The sequence below is a fragment of the Phoca vitulina genome, unplaced genomic scaffold (genome assembly GCF_004348235.1).
Source record: "Phoca vitulina isolate PV1807 unplaced genomic scaffold, GSC_HSeal_1.0 scaffold30, whole genome shotgun sequence".
In the NCBI taxonomy this organism is placed as follows: Eukaryota; Metazoa; Chordata; class Mammalia; order Carnivora; family Phocidae; genus Phoca; species Phoca vitulina.
In genome coordinates, this window is record NW_022589733.1 from 17,225,710 (window position 1) to 17,240,228 (window position 14,519).

General features: G+C 48.1%; 1 protein-coding gene across 1 annotated transcript in view; it reads left to right on the top strand.

Moving 5' to 3' along the window:
• CDH5 (cadherin 5) overlaps positions 1-14,153 on the top strand; it is a 30,602-nt gene extending 16,449 nt beyond the window's left edge. The window contains exons 5-12 of the mRNA XM_032424424.1: positions 736-900; positions 1,757-1,944; positions 2,720-2,970; positions 6,063-6,205; positions 7,797-7,921; positions 8,254-8,362; positions 10,451-10,696; positions 12,005-14,153. Of these exons, the coding sequence (XP_032280315.1) occupies positions 736-900; positions 1,757-1,944; positions 2,720-2,970; positions 6,063-6,205; positions 7,797-7,921; positions 8,254-8,362; positions 10,451-10,696; positions 12,005-12,525 (1,748 nt within the window). The 3' untranslated portion in view covers positions 12,526-14,153. The remainder of the gene's footprint in view (positions 1-735; positions 901-1,756; positions 1,945-2,719; positions 2,971-6,062; positions 6,206-7,796; positions 7,922-8,253; positions 8,363-10,450; positions 10,697-12,004) is intronic.
• The last annotated feature ends 366 nt before the right edge of the window (positions 14,154-14,519 follow it).

A 14,519-nucleotide genomic window follows, 5' to 3' on the forward strand; every position in this document is an offset into this window, starting at 1 on the left:
ACTCAGTCCAGGAAATAAACCAGGACCCAAGCTGTGACACAAGAAGCAGAAGAGAATGCTGGTTAGCAGCTCTGGGTGTAGAGTAGGACCGATCCAGTTTCCAAACCCACTCCTGCTACTCACTCCCTCCAAAGACCTTAGGCAAGTCAACTAACCTCTGCGAGCCTTAGTTACCTCATCCTGAAGATGGGAAAACGTGTATCCATTTTGCATGGCAGCTGTGAAGCTTAAATGAAATAAAATATAGAGAATACATGGCCCATAGTAAGTATCCACTCAGTGTAACTTTAAAAACCGTAAGGACCGAGTTTGGGGAGCAAGAGAGAAGTCCAGGTGGTCAGGCCTGGGGCACACTGTCTTTCAGAAGGATGGCAAGTACAACAAAGCACAGAGACCACCCCAACCGATGATGTGCCTAGGCAGGCCATCACTAATCCATCATAGCTTTCCACGCTAAGCCTAGCCGTGGCCTCACACTCTTTCTCAACACCACGCCCCACACAGCTAGGACCAATATTGGACCAAACTGTTTGGGCAGCTTTGGTCCAGCAGAGCAGGGTATGAAGCAGGGGCGGGGGGTGGGGGTGGTTGGCCAGCAGTTCTCAGCCCTGGCTGCACAGTGGAATCACCTGGGGAGCTTTTAAGTCAGGGAGTGCTCCCCGGATAGGGCCCAGGCACCGGTATTTTCCAAAAGCCCTCCAAGTAACATGCCTGCTGCTGGCACACTTTTTGCAGGACTCATTTTCACGACAACCAAAACCTTGGACCGAGAGGTGCAGGCCAAGTATGAAATCGTGGTGGAAGCGCGAGATGCCCAGGGCCTCCGTGGGGAGTCAGGCACAGCTATGGTGCTGATCACTCTGCAGGACATCAATGACAATTTCCCCATCTTTACCCAGCGTGAGCTTTTCCCCCAGGGTCCTGGGGAGGACGGGGGTTGGGAGAATCCAGATTCAGTGACCTGGGGGATCTTGTGGAGAAGCCCAGTGTCCCTCTGTTCCTTGACCCCAGGGTGGGTGCAAGGCCCAGGAAAGTCATTTTGGTGCAGGCAGAGGTTCTGCTCCCCATCCCTGCACACGTCCCCAAGGCTGTCCAAATGCCACCCGCCACAGTGCCCTCACAGGTCACAGGGAAATCATGCTCCCTGCTGTGTGCCACCACCGTGCCCTGAATCCCACTACCAGAGAGGAATAGTTTCACCCAGTTTCTACGGGCTCAGAAAAATCCAGGCCCTAGCTAGAAAATCCCTGTGAGCTGGTGAACAGGGGTATGGCAAAGTTCCATATCCAGAGCTGAGGCTGGGCCCTGAGCCCACCCACAGACTGATTCTCTCCCCACAAAAAGTGTCTGACAAGAGCTTTTCCCATGCCTTGGTTAGGGCTGGGGAGGAAAGTCAGACGGTTCATCATTTATACCCTCCAGTGCTGAGGTGTAATTCAGAGGCTCAGCCACCCCAAGGACAGCCTGAAGTGACAGAAGCTAGCTAAAGGTAGAACTTGTCTCTCTTGTCAAATGATAGGTCCCCTAGCAGAGTACCTAGCATGCAGTAGGTGCTCAATTACTATTTGTTAAATGGATGGATGGATAGAAGGACAGATAGAGCAGAACCTCTTTGCCTTGGGACCCCAAATTCCAGAGGTTGTATTACTATTATTATTATTTTATTGTGCCCATTTCCTGTATAAAAATGTATTAGGATAATATAAGGGTCTATCTCATTAACCCAATGCCCTTGGGGGCACCCTATTTGCATCAGCCAAGTACACATTTGCCGTGCCTGAAGACATCCGCGTGGGCAGCTCCCTGGGCTCTCTGTTCGTTGAGGACCCAGACGAGCCCCAGAACCGGATGACCAAGTACAGCATCGTGCAGGGTGAATACAGGGACACCTTCACCATCGAGACGGACCCCAACCACAATGAGGGCATCATCAAGCCCATGAAGGTTTGTAGGCATGAAGCGATGACATCAGATGTGGGGTTTGGGGCTCCCCGCATTCCCAGGACGCATCCAGGGGCTACCGCAAGGTCAGAGGCCATCAAAGGTGTCCATTCTGGGTCAGCTCAGAGCTAGCCTTGCGCTCTTAGAGCTTGTGACCCCGGAGGTGGGAAAGGGGAGCCAGGAGAGAAGGGTCAGTGCCTTAGGCTGGGTTACCCCAGAGGCAGACCTTAAGGCAAGGATTTGGGTGTAAATCATTTACTTGGGAAGTGACGCCCCAGGAGCAGTGCCACATAAAGGGAAGAACACAGGCTCCCTAACTATCAGGTTATCACTGCGGGCAAGGGGGGCACAGTCCCACCGGGGACATCTGAGGAATGGTGTGGAACAGGCCTCAGAGTTGCAGGAGCTGAGCAGGAGGGAGCTGTGGGATTGGCTGAGGGCTCCAGGGGGCTTTCACTCTTGCACTTTCTGGCCTGCCCTGGGCACCCGCGTCACGGAGAGCCCCAGTAGTGTCCTCAACACTTAGAACAGGGCCAGTCACAGAGCTAGGGTTGGGAGGCAGCCCTGAGGCTGCTGAGATGCAGTGGGAGGGGGCAGCCGAAGACAGCCAGCGAGCCCCAGCCACTCTCCCCTTCCCTCCTCTTGATGACCCTGGAAACACCGCTTCTCTGGGCCACAGCTCCCCCTCCCATCTGTAAAACTTGTGGGGTTGCTGTGAAGATCACATGTCACGTGCTTGGCTCAGAGCAGGTACTCGCCATACTTGTCCCTTCCACAGCCCCTGGACTACGAATACATTCAGCAATACACCTTCACCATAGAGGCCACAGACCCCACCATCAACCTCCACTACCTGAGCAGCGTCTCCATCCGAAAAACCGCCCGTGTCATCATCAACGTCACAGATGTGGACGAGCCCCCCAACTTCAAGCAGTCCTTCTACCACTTCCAGCTGCGGGAGAACCAGAAGAAACCTCTGATTGGCTCAGTGCTGGCCACAGACCCTGACGCAGCTCGGCGGAGCATTGGGTAAGGGGGTAGAGGGCGTAAGGGTGGTGATGACCATGACGATCCCAGCATTGAGGTTCTTAACACTTGCTGGACTGACACCAGGACTCAAATGGGGAAAATGGCTTCTCCTGGCACATACATGGGACATGGCAGAGGCAGGACTAGAAGCCCAAGCTCTTCCACTGACGCGAGCGGCCAGGTGGGATCCTGTCTTGCCCAGGCACCCCACCCAGCATGGTCCTGGCCATTAGAACTGTCCAGGGCTGCTCTACCTTACAGTGGCTCCCACAGGTCCATCTAGGGAGATTGGATGGCCAAGAGGGTAACCAACTGAGGACACAGGAGAAACCCCTCCACTAAATATGTTTGACTAAATTTGCCTTCCCAAAACCACAAAAGGAAAAAGTGTTCATTTCACAGTGAAACAACACAAAGATCGACAAAGAAAACATCAATAAACCCCACTCATGCTCATGGTTTGAGGTGGTCCTGTCACACCTTTTCTTCATGACTACACAAACATCTATGTACATTCATGGGGGATTTGTTGTGTCTGTCTGTCTGTCTGTCTGTTCGGGGGTTTTGACTGTTTTTAAAATATTTTGGATCACACCACACCCATTTTATCACCACCTGTTCTATCTCCACTAGACTCCTTGCCCCTACCCTCTGGGACCAAAAATATACATCTAACTCATACATTCTAGAGCCATGTAGCAGTTGATTTTAATCCAATCTCATTTTATTCCAGAGGGGTAGCCAATTGTGCTAGCACCATTTATTAAATAAGTCCTCATTTTCCCACCTTTGTTATATAATATACAAGAATCTATTTCTGAATCCTCTATTCTGTCCACTGTTCTGTGGCAAAGCCATTTTGTTTTATTGCAGCAGCTTTACACTAAAACTTAGTAGATATAAGCCAAGTCCCTCCCTCACTGTTTTTTTACTTTCTACAACTTTTATGCATTCTCAAACATTCACTCTTTCATATGAATTATAAAATTATTTTATCTGTTTTAAAAAAAAATTAGAATTCTAATGAGAATTGTGTTATACCAATTCAGGCAGAATTAGTATTTCTATGATATTAGGTCTTCTTACCAAGGTCAAAAAACATGTTCCCAAAAATGGAGATTTGGGCCACATCGCACAAGCTCTGGGACTACTACAGTTTTCATGGCCGTTCTATTGTAAATAGACTGTAATGATAATTTTTATTTCTTTATTGATCCAAGAATTTATTTAAGAGATTGATTTGATGTTTTTCTTTCCATTTACCAGTGGTAGGGTATTTTTTGTTTTTGCTTTAACTTGTTCTGGGATACAATACAACTGTGTTTGCATTCATTTTTTCTAGAATACCTAAGATTTTGCTTTATATATTTTAATTTTTCTATTCACAAGGGTTCATAACTATTTTACCTTCATTATGACTTGTAACTTTTATCCCTATGAAGTTACCCAATTTGTTCTGCTAAATACTTTACCTTTAGCTCCACACTGCCTGATGTCAAGTTTGCCGGTCCTGTTTTCTTATTACTTATCTTTGCCTGATAGAAGTTTTCCAACCTGTACTTTCAACTTTTCTAACTTCTGCTTTTCACTTGGTATTAAGTTGTCTCTCGAAAATAGAAGGTAGTTGGTTTTGCTTTTTAATCTAAACTGAGATGCTTTGGGTTTAACCTATTTACATTTGTATCATAAATGATATGCTTGATCTTACTTTTTTTATCTTGTTACACATTTCTCATTTCTCAAACTTTATGGTTTTTTTCTTTTCCCCCATATTTGCTATAGAATTTATTTTGTTTTCATTTTTTTTCTCCTGGATGTTTGAATGGAATACATTCATTTTTACTTCTACCAGTGAGACTTACTTCTACCTGTAAAATTAAAAATGTTTTCCTGGACATTTTCTACTTTAAAATATCACACACATACACACACACAGACACACAATTGCTTTCCTATGTATGATAGAGAAATAAATCATTTCATTTAATTTCTCCCAAAGAAGGCTTTTTCTTTATATTTCCTAGTTGGATGAAGTTAAGTTTTCATAAAAAATTTTCAGGACCCACCTCTATGGGTGACACACTTCCTGAGTTCTGGTATGTTTACAGATACCTTAGTTCCTTTGCCTTCTTATGTTAATAACACCAGATGTGCTCCTATAATCCTCAGAGTATAGAAACTTCACTTCAAAAATACTATCAATGTTTCTAGCGTTTAATTTTGTGGGGACATCTCAGGTGAATCTGATTTTCTTCACAAGAACATATTTTTCTGTCTGGACTCTGTTCAGTTCCCTCACATAGCCTTGAAATTCAAAAGTGTCATCAGGATATAGGTAAACATTGATCTCTTTTGGAAAATTATGCCTGATATTAATGACTTCTTTTAATCTGTAGACTTGAGCCTTTCTTAAGATCAGGAAAGTTTTCTTTTAGTGTATCTTTTGTTATTTCTTCTGTTCTATTGGTTCTGGAATTTTCGTCATTAGCAGCAAATATATATGTTATATATTACGTGTTATATATCTCATACACATTCATCTCTCATTTCTTCACACCTTTTTCTTGATTTCTGGAAGAACTTTTCAAATTTTTACTTCATAAACTTAATTTATTTTCAATTATTTCCTATCTATTCCAGCTCCTTTTTTATTTCTTCCTGGCTCCAGTCCAGCTATCTTTTCTTTTTTTTTTTATTATGTTCAATTAGCCAACATACAATACATCATTAGTTTTTGATGTAGTGTTCAATGATTCATTAGTTGCATATAACACCCAGTGCTATCTTTTCATTAATCACAAAAACCAACCCCAGCTCTGGTGTACTGGATTATAGCACCTCCTGCCTCAGCTTTCAAAGTGCTACCGAGGGAGTCTTAAGGCACCACCTTCAGCTCAGCCCGGGTAGCATTGCTAAAATAGATGGGATTATCCCACCACTCTGCATCCCGCTAGGTGGTAGAACACAATGAGCAGTGAGAGGAGGATGGAGGGGCTGCAAGGGATAGATCCTGAAGGGCCTCATCAGTCATGCTGAGAAGTTTGCACTCAGCAAAGAACAATGGAAAACCATGAATTTCTCTCCCCTGGCAGATATTCCATCCGCAAGACCAGTGACAAGGGCCAGTTCTTCCGAATAACCAAGCAAGGGAACATTTACAATGAGAAAGAATTGGACAGAGAAATCTACCCCTGGTATAACCTGACAGTGGAGGCCAAAGAACTGGATTCTAGTGGTGAGTGGCCCCATATGCCAGGGGACCTGGGCTTTTCTCCTTTCCCTCATTCCTTCAAAATAGGCACAATCTGTCATCTCGATCTCTAGAGGTATTATAAGCTCCTGCTGAAGCACCACTTGGCTGGAATAAGTATAGAGCCTCCATCTCCAAGTTGTTCATGGACCAGCAGCATCCACATCACCTGAGACCTTGTTGGGAGAGTAGAATCTTGGGCCACCCCCCAGACTGAATCGGAATCTCATGCACATTCCAGTTTAAGAAGCACAGTCATAAAACAGCCTGCTAGACGTCCCTGTGATGAAAATCACCTAAGACACCTTTTAAACACAGAGCCTTCTCTGGAGGTTCTGGTCCAGTGATCCAGAAATGGGGCCAAGGAGTGTACATCAAACAAATACCACATGATTTTTATTATCATGGATGTTTGGAAAAGACTGCTCGCTGGGAGGGGAGGGAGATGATTTATATGCCGGTCAGTGGGTTGAATTCAAAATCTGAAGTACCCTCCATCTTCAAGACTATTAGGTTCTCCAGCTTAGTGTAACTTTTGCCAGAGGGAAAGGCAAGTATTGGAGTTTTGCATCCTTATAAAACTTAACATGAGAAAAATCGCAGCTGCCCTCCGGAGACGGATTAATATGCCTGCCTTACCCAGGAGACCACCAGGGTTCAGACGGGCGGGTGACTTGACCAAGGCCCTACTGGTGCTACCCTAGAGGGCCCCTGCCTCCTATTGCACTTCTGAGACTTATCATCTCCCCGCATGGCAGTCAAGCCCCAACTGCAATGGGCTCCCGCATGTTTTCCAGATCAGTCTTTGCCCTTTCTTCCCCATCTAATCTCATTCACACAATTTTTAAACTTTAAAAGTAATAGTTTGTTGTTCATTTTAAGATATGAGAGAAAATACAGAAAAAGAGAAGAAAAGCATCCCCTCATAATCCCACCACACGGAGATAATTACTGTTAGCACTTTAGTGTACTTTCTCCGGTCTTTTATTTTTCTATACATATTTTTATATAACTGAGATCATCATATTTATATAAATATCATATCCTGCATTTTTACTTAACCTTATTCCAGAACTATATTCTCATGGCACTAAAATACCTTTTTTTATTACAATTTTTAAATGTAATTTCCATGGGCATTGTAAATGGCCACACATTCCATTCTTTTAAAGTGGTTTAATTTGTTAACCCCATCTCATTTACGTTGTTTACCTTTTAATTATTTTGTGATTAATTAATTTTATTGATTTAGATAAATTACTTTTATTTAAAGTAATTACTTAATTAAACTATTAGATCAATTTGGTTGTTAATTTAATTAAAACCTTCTTTAATTGGTTTGCATTGTCTAACTTTTTGATTCTTACAAGTAACTGTTTAGTAAACATCCCTGTGCATGAAGCTTGATGCCCCCCCCCTCTCCTCTTCCACCCTTTCATCCAGAATGCCATCCCTGGTCTCTCTTCCAGAGGTCCCTATCCCCTCTTCCTGCAAAAAGGGCACCCCTCCAGGATTCCCCATCCACATACCTTCTATCTCTGGGGCTGGCATCATGAGCCCTTTCCACCCCCTGCAGGGTACCCCACAGGCAAAGAATCCATTGTGCAAGTCCACATCGAAATTTTGGATGAGAATGACAACCCTCCAGAGTTCGCCCAGCCCTATGAGCCCAGAGTGTGTGAGAATGCTGCCCAGGGCAAGGTGAGTCTGGCTCAGTTTCGGGGGGGGGCACACACACTGAGGACAGGCTGAGAGGCAGCACCTCCTACCCACAGCCAGCCGGCGTTTCACTGAGCTTAATGTAACCTGCACGACAGCCTTGAGGAAAGGGATTGATATCCCCACGAGAAACTGAGGCCCAGAGGGGATGTGTGAGGAGGGTGGTCCAAAGAGTGGCTTTGTGGAGACCATTTAGGTTAGTGTTGCAGGTGAAATGCAGCCATGGTCAGGTCTGAACCCAAAGTCACCACCACCACTAACCCCCCAGCCACCCCAACACCACCACTGACTGTCCCCCATCTTCCATACTCCAGCTGGTTGTGCAAATCTCGGCAATAGACAAGGACATAACGCCACGAGATGTGAAGTTCAAATTCTCCCTGAGCACCGAGGACAGCAACTTCACCCTCACAGATAATCACGGTATGCATCAAAGTAGTCAGCCTGGCTTCTGGCAGGGGCAGGGTTATTGGAGTCTGGAAGCACCAATATCAAAGACCAAGCCAACAAATGGGGGGGCAGGTCCTGACTAAGGTCAAGTTATGGGATATTTTGTACAACTCCTTACTGGCCTGTGCCATGGTCAGAGCTGCCCTGGCCAAACTGCCAAGTCCACACTCCCCAGAAGATGCTCAGGTCAGCAAGGAATATAGAATAGATATAGGGAGCAGACACTTGCTCAGTTCACTAACGAGCCAAGGGATTCCTTTCCACACCGGATCTCTATGCTCAGCACAACTGCAAATTCTCTATGAACTTTGAGGTCACTACCAAAGAGTCTAAATTGGAAATGTGAAATCCCAAATGCCAAGAATACAGTGAACTTTGTCTTAATTCAGCTACAATGACTACTTACCACCAGGTGGCCCCAGGACAGCATCTGGTCCACTCCTCACAGCCCAGAGGCTGGGATGTCAGTAACGGCCGATCAGAGCTTCTGATGAGCATGTGCTTACAAGGATGATGCTGAGTTGGCTGAACTCTAGCCAAAAGTAGACAGGCTTCCATGGCTTCACCAGCTTCCTGAGAAAAACAGAGAAAAATCCCTCTTGGGCCTCAATAGAGCCATCCTTCACCCACCGCGAGGCGGAATTCCTGCCTATCTCTGATTGGCAAAACTGAGGTTTTGCCAGTGAGGATCCCTGTACCGAACAGCCACCACCACCTGTGAGGAAGGTCAGGGCCCCTGAGAGTGTGAGGCAGACCCAGGGGATCAGCCACAGACCCATCCTTAAGGAGCCTCCTGTGGGACAGGAAAGGTGGCCATGATGTGTTGGCAGTCAATGACAGACCATTCAATTGCTCAGCTGTCTTTAGCAGTAAACAATGTGGCAAAAATACCTGTCACCCCACCCCCCCATGTTCACCTCAATCCTACTTCAGAGAGGGTCTGCACTGGGATAGAAAGTTTAAGTGCCACCCCAGAGGCACCCTACGTACAACCAGGAGGCAAGCCTATTGGTGCCAGATTCACTTACAACATGAATGTCCTATTATGATAGTAAATGAGTATAGTGAGAAAACTCATTTCTCCCATAAAGTATCGGTGACCATATAGCTATTATTTTCGATTATAATAGACATAGTTACTTAATAACAAAATGTAATTAGCTTTCATTTGAAATGTAAATGATGGCCTCCTTTGCTTTTGACCAGCTTCCTGAGTGAGCTGATCCCGAGGGGCTAGATAAATCCTGGAGCAGGGAATCCCTAAATCCTCTGACTGCCGGCATTATAACTTCCCAGGAGCCTGCAAAAGGCAAACTATCTGGCCTCTGCCTGCCCAGAGCCATTGAATCTGAAATGTGAGAGGGGGAGGGGGGGCTGAGGGGAGGGATATGGAGGGGAAGGGAGAGCAGGGTTCTGAAAATCAGCATGCTTAAAAAGCTCTCCGGGGGATTCTTCTGTATGTGGAACCACTGATTGGAGCTGGGAAGGAGAGCCAATATTTGGGCCAGAGCACATTCCCGGTTCCATCCAGCCTACCCAGGAAATCCTCAGTTACCCATGTCATCACTCCCTCCGTGCCCCAGGGAACAAGTGCTTTGTTTTCACTTTCTAGTGGATTTTCAGGAATGGCAGAAACAGCCTTCAAAATTAGCCCAGTGCTAAAAGACTTTTAAACACTTTCTTTTTCCCCATTGTCGAAGCTTGGTATAACGCATTAATTGAGCCAAAAGAGAACCACCTGTTATTGGAGCGGGGTTAGGGAAGAGGAGGTGGGGGTCAGACATATGGGTTGCTCACAGAAACAGAAAGCGAGGATTTTACATTTGGGCCAAGCCATTCTTAGAGGCTAGGTCAAAGCCGCTGCCCAAAATATCCCCTCTCTGGAGGAACAGACCCACACTGAGGCAGGGGATGCAAAGGGTGGAGAAGCAGCCCAGGCTGCATGTGGGCTGGCACAGTCATGGAGGCCTCCCTAGAGGAGGCAGGCCACACTGTCAGTGTGGATGAGCAGACAGGCACTCTGGATAGCAGAGCCTGACTCTGAAGCCCTGGTGTTTCCAGATAACACAGCCAACATCACAGTCAAGTATGGACAGTTTGACCGGGAGCGTGCCAAAGTCCACCACCTGCCTGTGCTCATCTCAGACAATGGGAGGCCGAGCCTCACAAGCACCAGCACGCTGGTCGTGACCATTTGCAAGTGCAACGAGCATGGCGAGTTCACCTACTGTGAGGAGATGGCAGGCCAGGCAGGCGTCAGCATCCAGGTGCTGGTAGCCATCTTCCTCTGCATCCTCACCATCACAGGTCAGTGCCCAGGAGGGTGGGGAGGGGACACTGGGGGCGCTTCAGAGGAGGAGGAAGAGACCAGGGATCCAAGGGGCAACCCTGCCTCCAGCCCATATCCCACCCTGGGCCTCAGGGTTCCACAGCCGGACACAGGGATAGAAGCTCTATCTCCCTGGATGCCTGCATCCTAAGGGTGGGGGTAGAAGTGGGGAAAGGGAGAGTTCATGGCCCTTCCCACACTTTAAAATACTTTACATATATGACATTCATTCATTCAATTTATACATTTTGAGCACTTACTACATTCCAGGCACCGTTCTAGGCATTTATTTACATGAACCCAATTTTGGAAAAAATACCTCTTTTGGAAAAAAAAAAAAAATGGAAAATTTAAAAAATTCTAGCTTAGCTCACCTCCAGTGGCTTTCCTGCCTTTTTTAGGATTCCTACAGCCTTGATTTCTTTTTTTTTTTTTTTCCTTGTTTGGGTCTCAGAAATTTTAGGAGCATTTTAGGCCTTGCTTTGTTTGGGGTTACCCAGGGAAGCAGACCCTGGGACAAGGACTGGGGTACAAGTGATTTATTTTAGAAATGCTTCCAGGAAGCCCTAGAAGGAAGAGTGGGGAGTGAAACAGGGAAGGGAGGCAGCTGATGAAGGAAGAGTTGTCAATACAAGTTAATGGTGTGGGTCCCGGGAGCTTCCTGCCATCTGGGATGGGGAAGCAGTGGGGCACTCACAGCAGGTGTTTATCCACCAGCTCCCCTCAGCTGATGGTTGAGGGCTTCTCCCAAGGGAATAAATTCTCCTGGACTTCACCAGCCCTGAAATGGGGCAGGGGCCAGTCCTCTAGAGGAAGGTTAGAGATCGCCCTGTGCACCAAAATGAAAGGCCCCGGGGATGCTGTGGGGGCACCCGCAATTATCTGCTCCAGGCTTTTCCTGCCAGTGCCCGCCCTGGGTGTGCCACCATCCTGGCGCTTCCCTGGCAGAGAGTCCAGACTCAGACCCCCTTTTAATAATAATGAGTGATAATAATGATAATGACATCACCACCACACACAGAACTGCACTTAACCTCCCAACTACCTTAGCAAATATAAACAAAGCAGAGAAGTCATCATGGGTCTGTCCCATGGAGGTGGGGGGAGGGGGGTTGGCTCTGACCCATGGAAGGGGGAGGAGGGGGCGCGGGTACCCACTAAGTGTCTGGCCCGAACCAACCTGTGCGTCGGCTGAGAGGCTGGGCGGGCTCGGCCACTTCCTGGGAGGAGGGGAGGACGCAGGTGAGCCGCAGGGGCCGGGTCTGACTGGCTCTGACCCGCTGCAGTGATCACCCTCCTCATCTTCCTGCGGCGGCGGCTCCGGAAGCAGGCCCGCGCACACGGCAAGAGCGTGCCCGAGATCCATGAGCAGCTGGTCACCTACGATGAGGAGGGCGGCGGCGAGATGGACACCACCAGCTACGACGTGTCGGTGCTCAACTCCGTGCGGCACGGCGGCGCCAAGCCCCCGCGACCCGCGCTGGACGCGCGGCCGTCCGTCTACGCGCAGCTGCAGAAGCCGCCGCGGCACGCGCCCGCCGCAGCGCATGGCGGGCCGGGGGAGATGGCCGCCATGATCGAGGTGAAGAAGGACGAGGCGGACCACGACGGCGGCGGCCCGCCCTACGACACGCTGCACATCTACGGCTACGAGGGCGCCGAGTCCATCGCCGAGTCCCTCAGCTCCCTGGGCACCGATTCATCCGACTCGGACATCGATTACGACTTCCTCAACGACTGGGGGCCCAGGTTCAAGATGCTGGCCGAGCTGTACCGCTCAGACCCCCAGGAGGAGCTGGTGTACTAGGGGGCCCCGGGCCTCTCGTCTGGGGACCCAAACCACTGCAGCTCGGGCCAGTCGGACACCAGGCACTGAGCCCGCAAATTGTAGCACTGACACCCCAGCCCAGCAGCCCTTCCTCGTGGGTCCCAGAGACTTCACCACCTTGGGTAGCAAACTCCAGGTCCCTGAAAGGTCCAGGAACATATTTCAGTGACAGCTACCCCCCAAATGCTGGAAGATCCAGGCTGGGGTTCTGTCTGGGCTCGGACACCCATAACCCTGTCCCCTGGGACCACGGGTCCCACTCAAAGCCTTTCTGCGGCTCCTCAAAGCAGCTTATGTTCAATTTCCAGGGGGAGATATTCCCTTGAAACCCTGAACCCCCTGGTGAGATTGGGGAGGTCGGGGAGGTCCCGGTGCCTGTCTGCCTGGAGGCAAAGCGCTGGATGGCATGGCCTGTGGGGCAAAACTCTCTGTCAGCCCAGTCCCACGGGAGACTGGAACTGTCCATCAGCCTACCCTGCTTCAACTTCCTCCACTCTCCCAAGTCCCCTACCACTCCCAGCCTCTCCCCAGGCCTGTCAAGAAGGAGGAGGGGGCCCCTTGACAGCTATAGAAGGTGGGTCCTGAAATGACCTCCCTGGCCTGCCACGCCCATAACTACTGTACTAAGCACTGAAAATTCAACCAAAGTCAGGAAAATGGCTTGTTGAATTTTGAAGCAACTGTGAATCCATCCTGGAGGGACAGTGGAGACCAAGTGTGACAGATCACTTGGTGAGGGCAACCTCCACACCCACACCCTTTGGAGAGAGCCTGGAGTAGCTGTGACCCCCCATTTTGAGACTCATCGACAACCCCTCCAGTTTTGCCTGGGAAGTGGAGCAGATGTTCCCAGAACAGAAGACCTCTCCCCTATATGCCTTGCCTGGTCACTCACTCATGCTCTTTCTCTCTTTCCATCTACTCCTTATCTCTTGACTTCAAGGCCCTCAAAATCTGACCCTCAGCAACTCTGGCCAAAGTCCAAACCCAAACATGACTGCACTACAGAACTGTGCCATTTGCCTTTAGGCACCTCGTTGTTGCCACATCTCAGGAAACCCCTGCAGGGCCCCCACACCCTGCAAAAAGCAAGGCCCCTGCTCTGTCCACGCCCTGTGGTTATCTGTGCATCTCCCACTTTCAGCCAAATATGGAACATTACATTGCAAACATGTCCTGGGGAAGTGGCATCACTCAACAAGAGGGGGCAGGACAGGAGGGAAACTCTCCAACTCATCCTTGGTCATGGACTGAGGTTCCCCTCTGAACAAGGGCCCTCACACTTCAGGAGATTGTAGATAACACTGACTTTTTTTTTTTTTAACCAATATCTAGTTTCTGTAATTTTTTTGTTTACTAATAAAACTTACATATTTCTAGCTCTCACAAACATATAGAATAAGGGTTTTTGCATAATAAGCGGGTTGCTATTTAGGTTAACAACTTTAATTTGGGTTTTTTAGTTGGATGAACAAATTCCTGTAACCTTCTTTTTCCTATCATTGTAGTAATTACTCTAGTGATAATGACTATATATAGGCCACACTGGTGCATGGGATGTACTGTATTTTTTTTTATACCTAAATAAAGAAAAATCTTGAAATTCTTTTCTTTCTAGAGCTGAGAAAGCTCATGTGAGACACATACACATCACCACCACCACCATCATCATCAAAGGACACAAGGGGACATTTGCAATTAGGATTTCAGAGACACTCACTCTGCATTGAAGCACAGAATAACACTGGACACCTAGTCCAGCCCTCTTTCTTCCCAGTGCTCAATGCCTTCACTCAGCCTCTGTACATGCCTCCCAATCCCACCTCCACCCTACACAACAGGCAGGGCCTCTGGAAGCTGGGGCTGACACACCATTTGCATTTGGCAAATGGACCAGGGCGGGTGAGATTCATCAGCAGTGAGGGAGGAAATCAATTTCTAATGAGCTGGTTGACAGGAGGGAACAGCTAGCA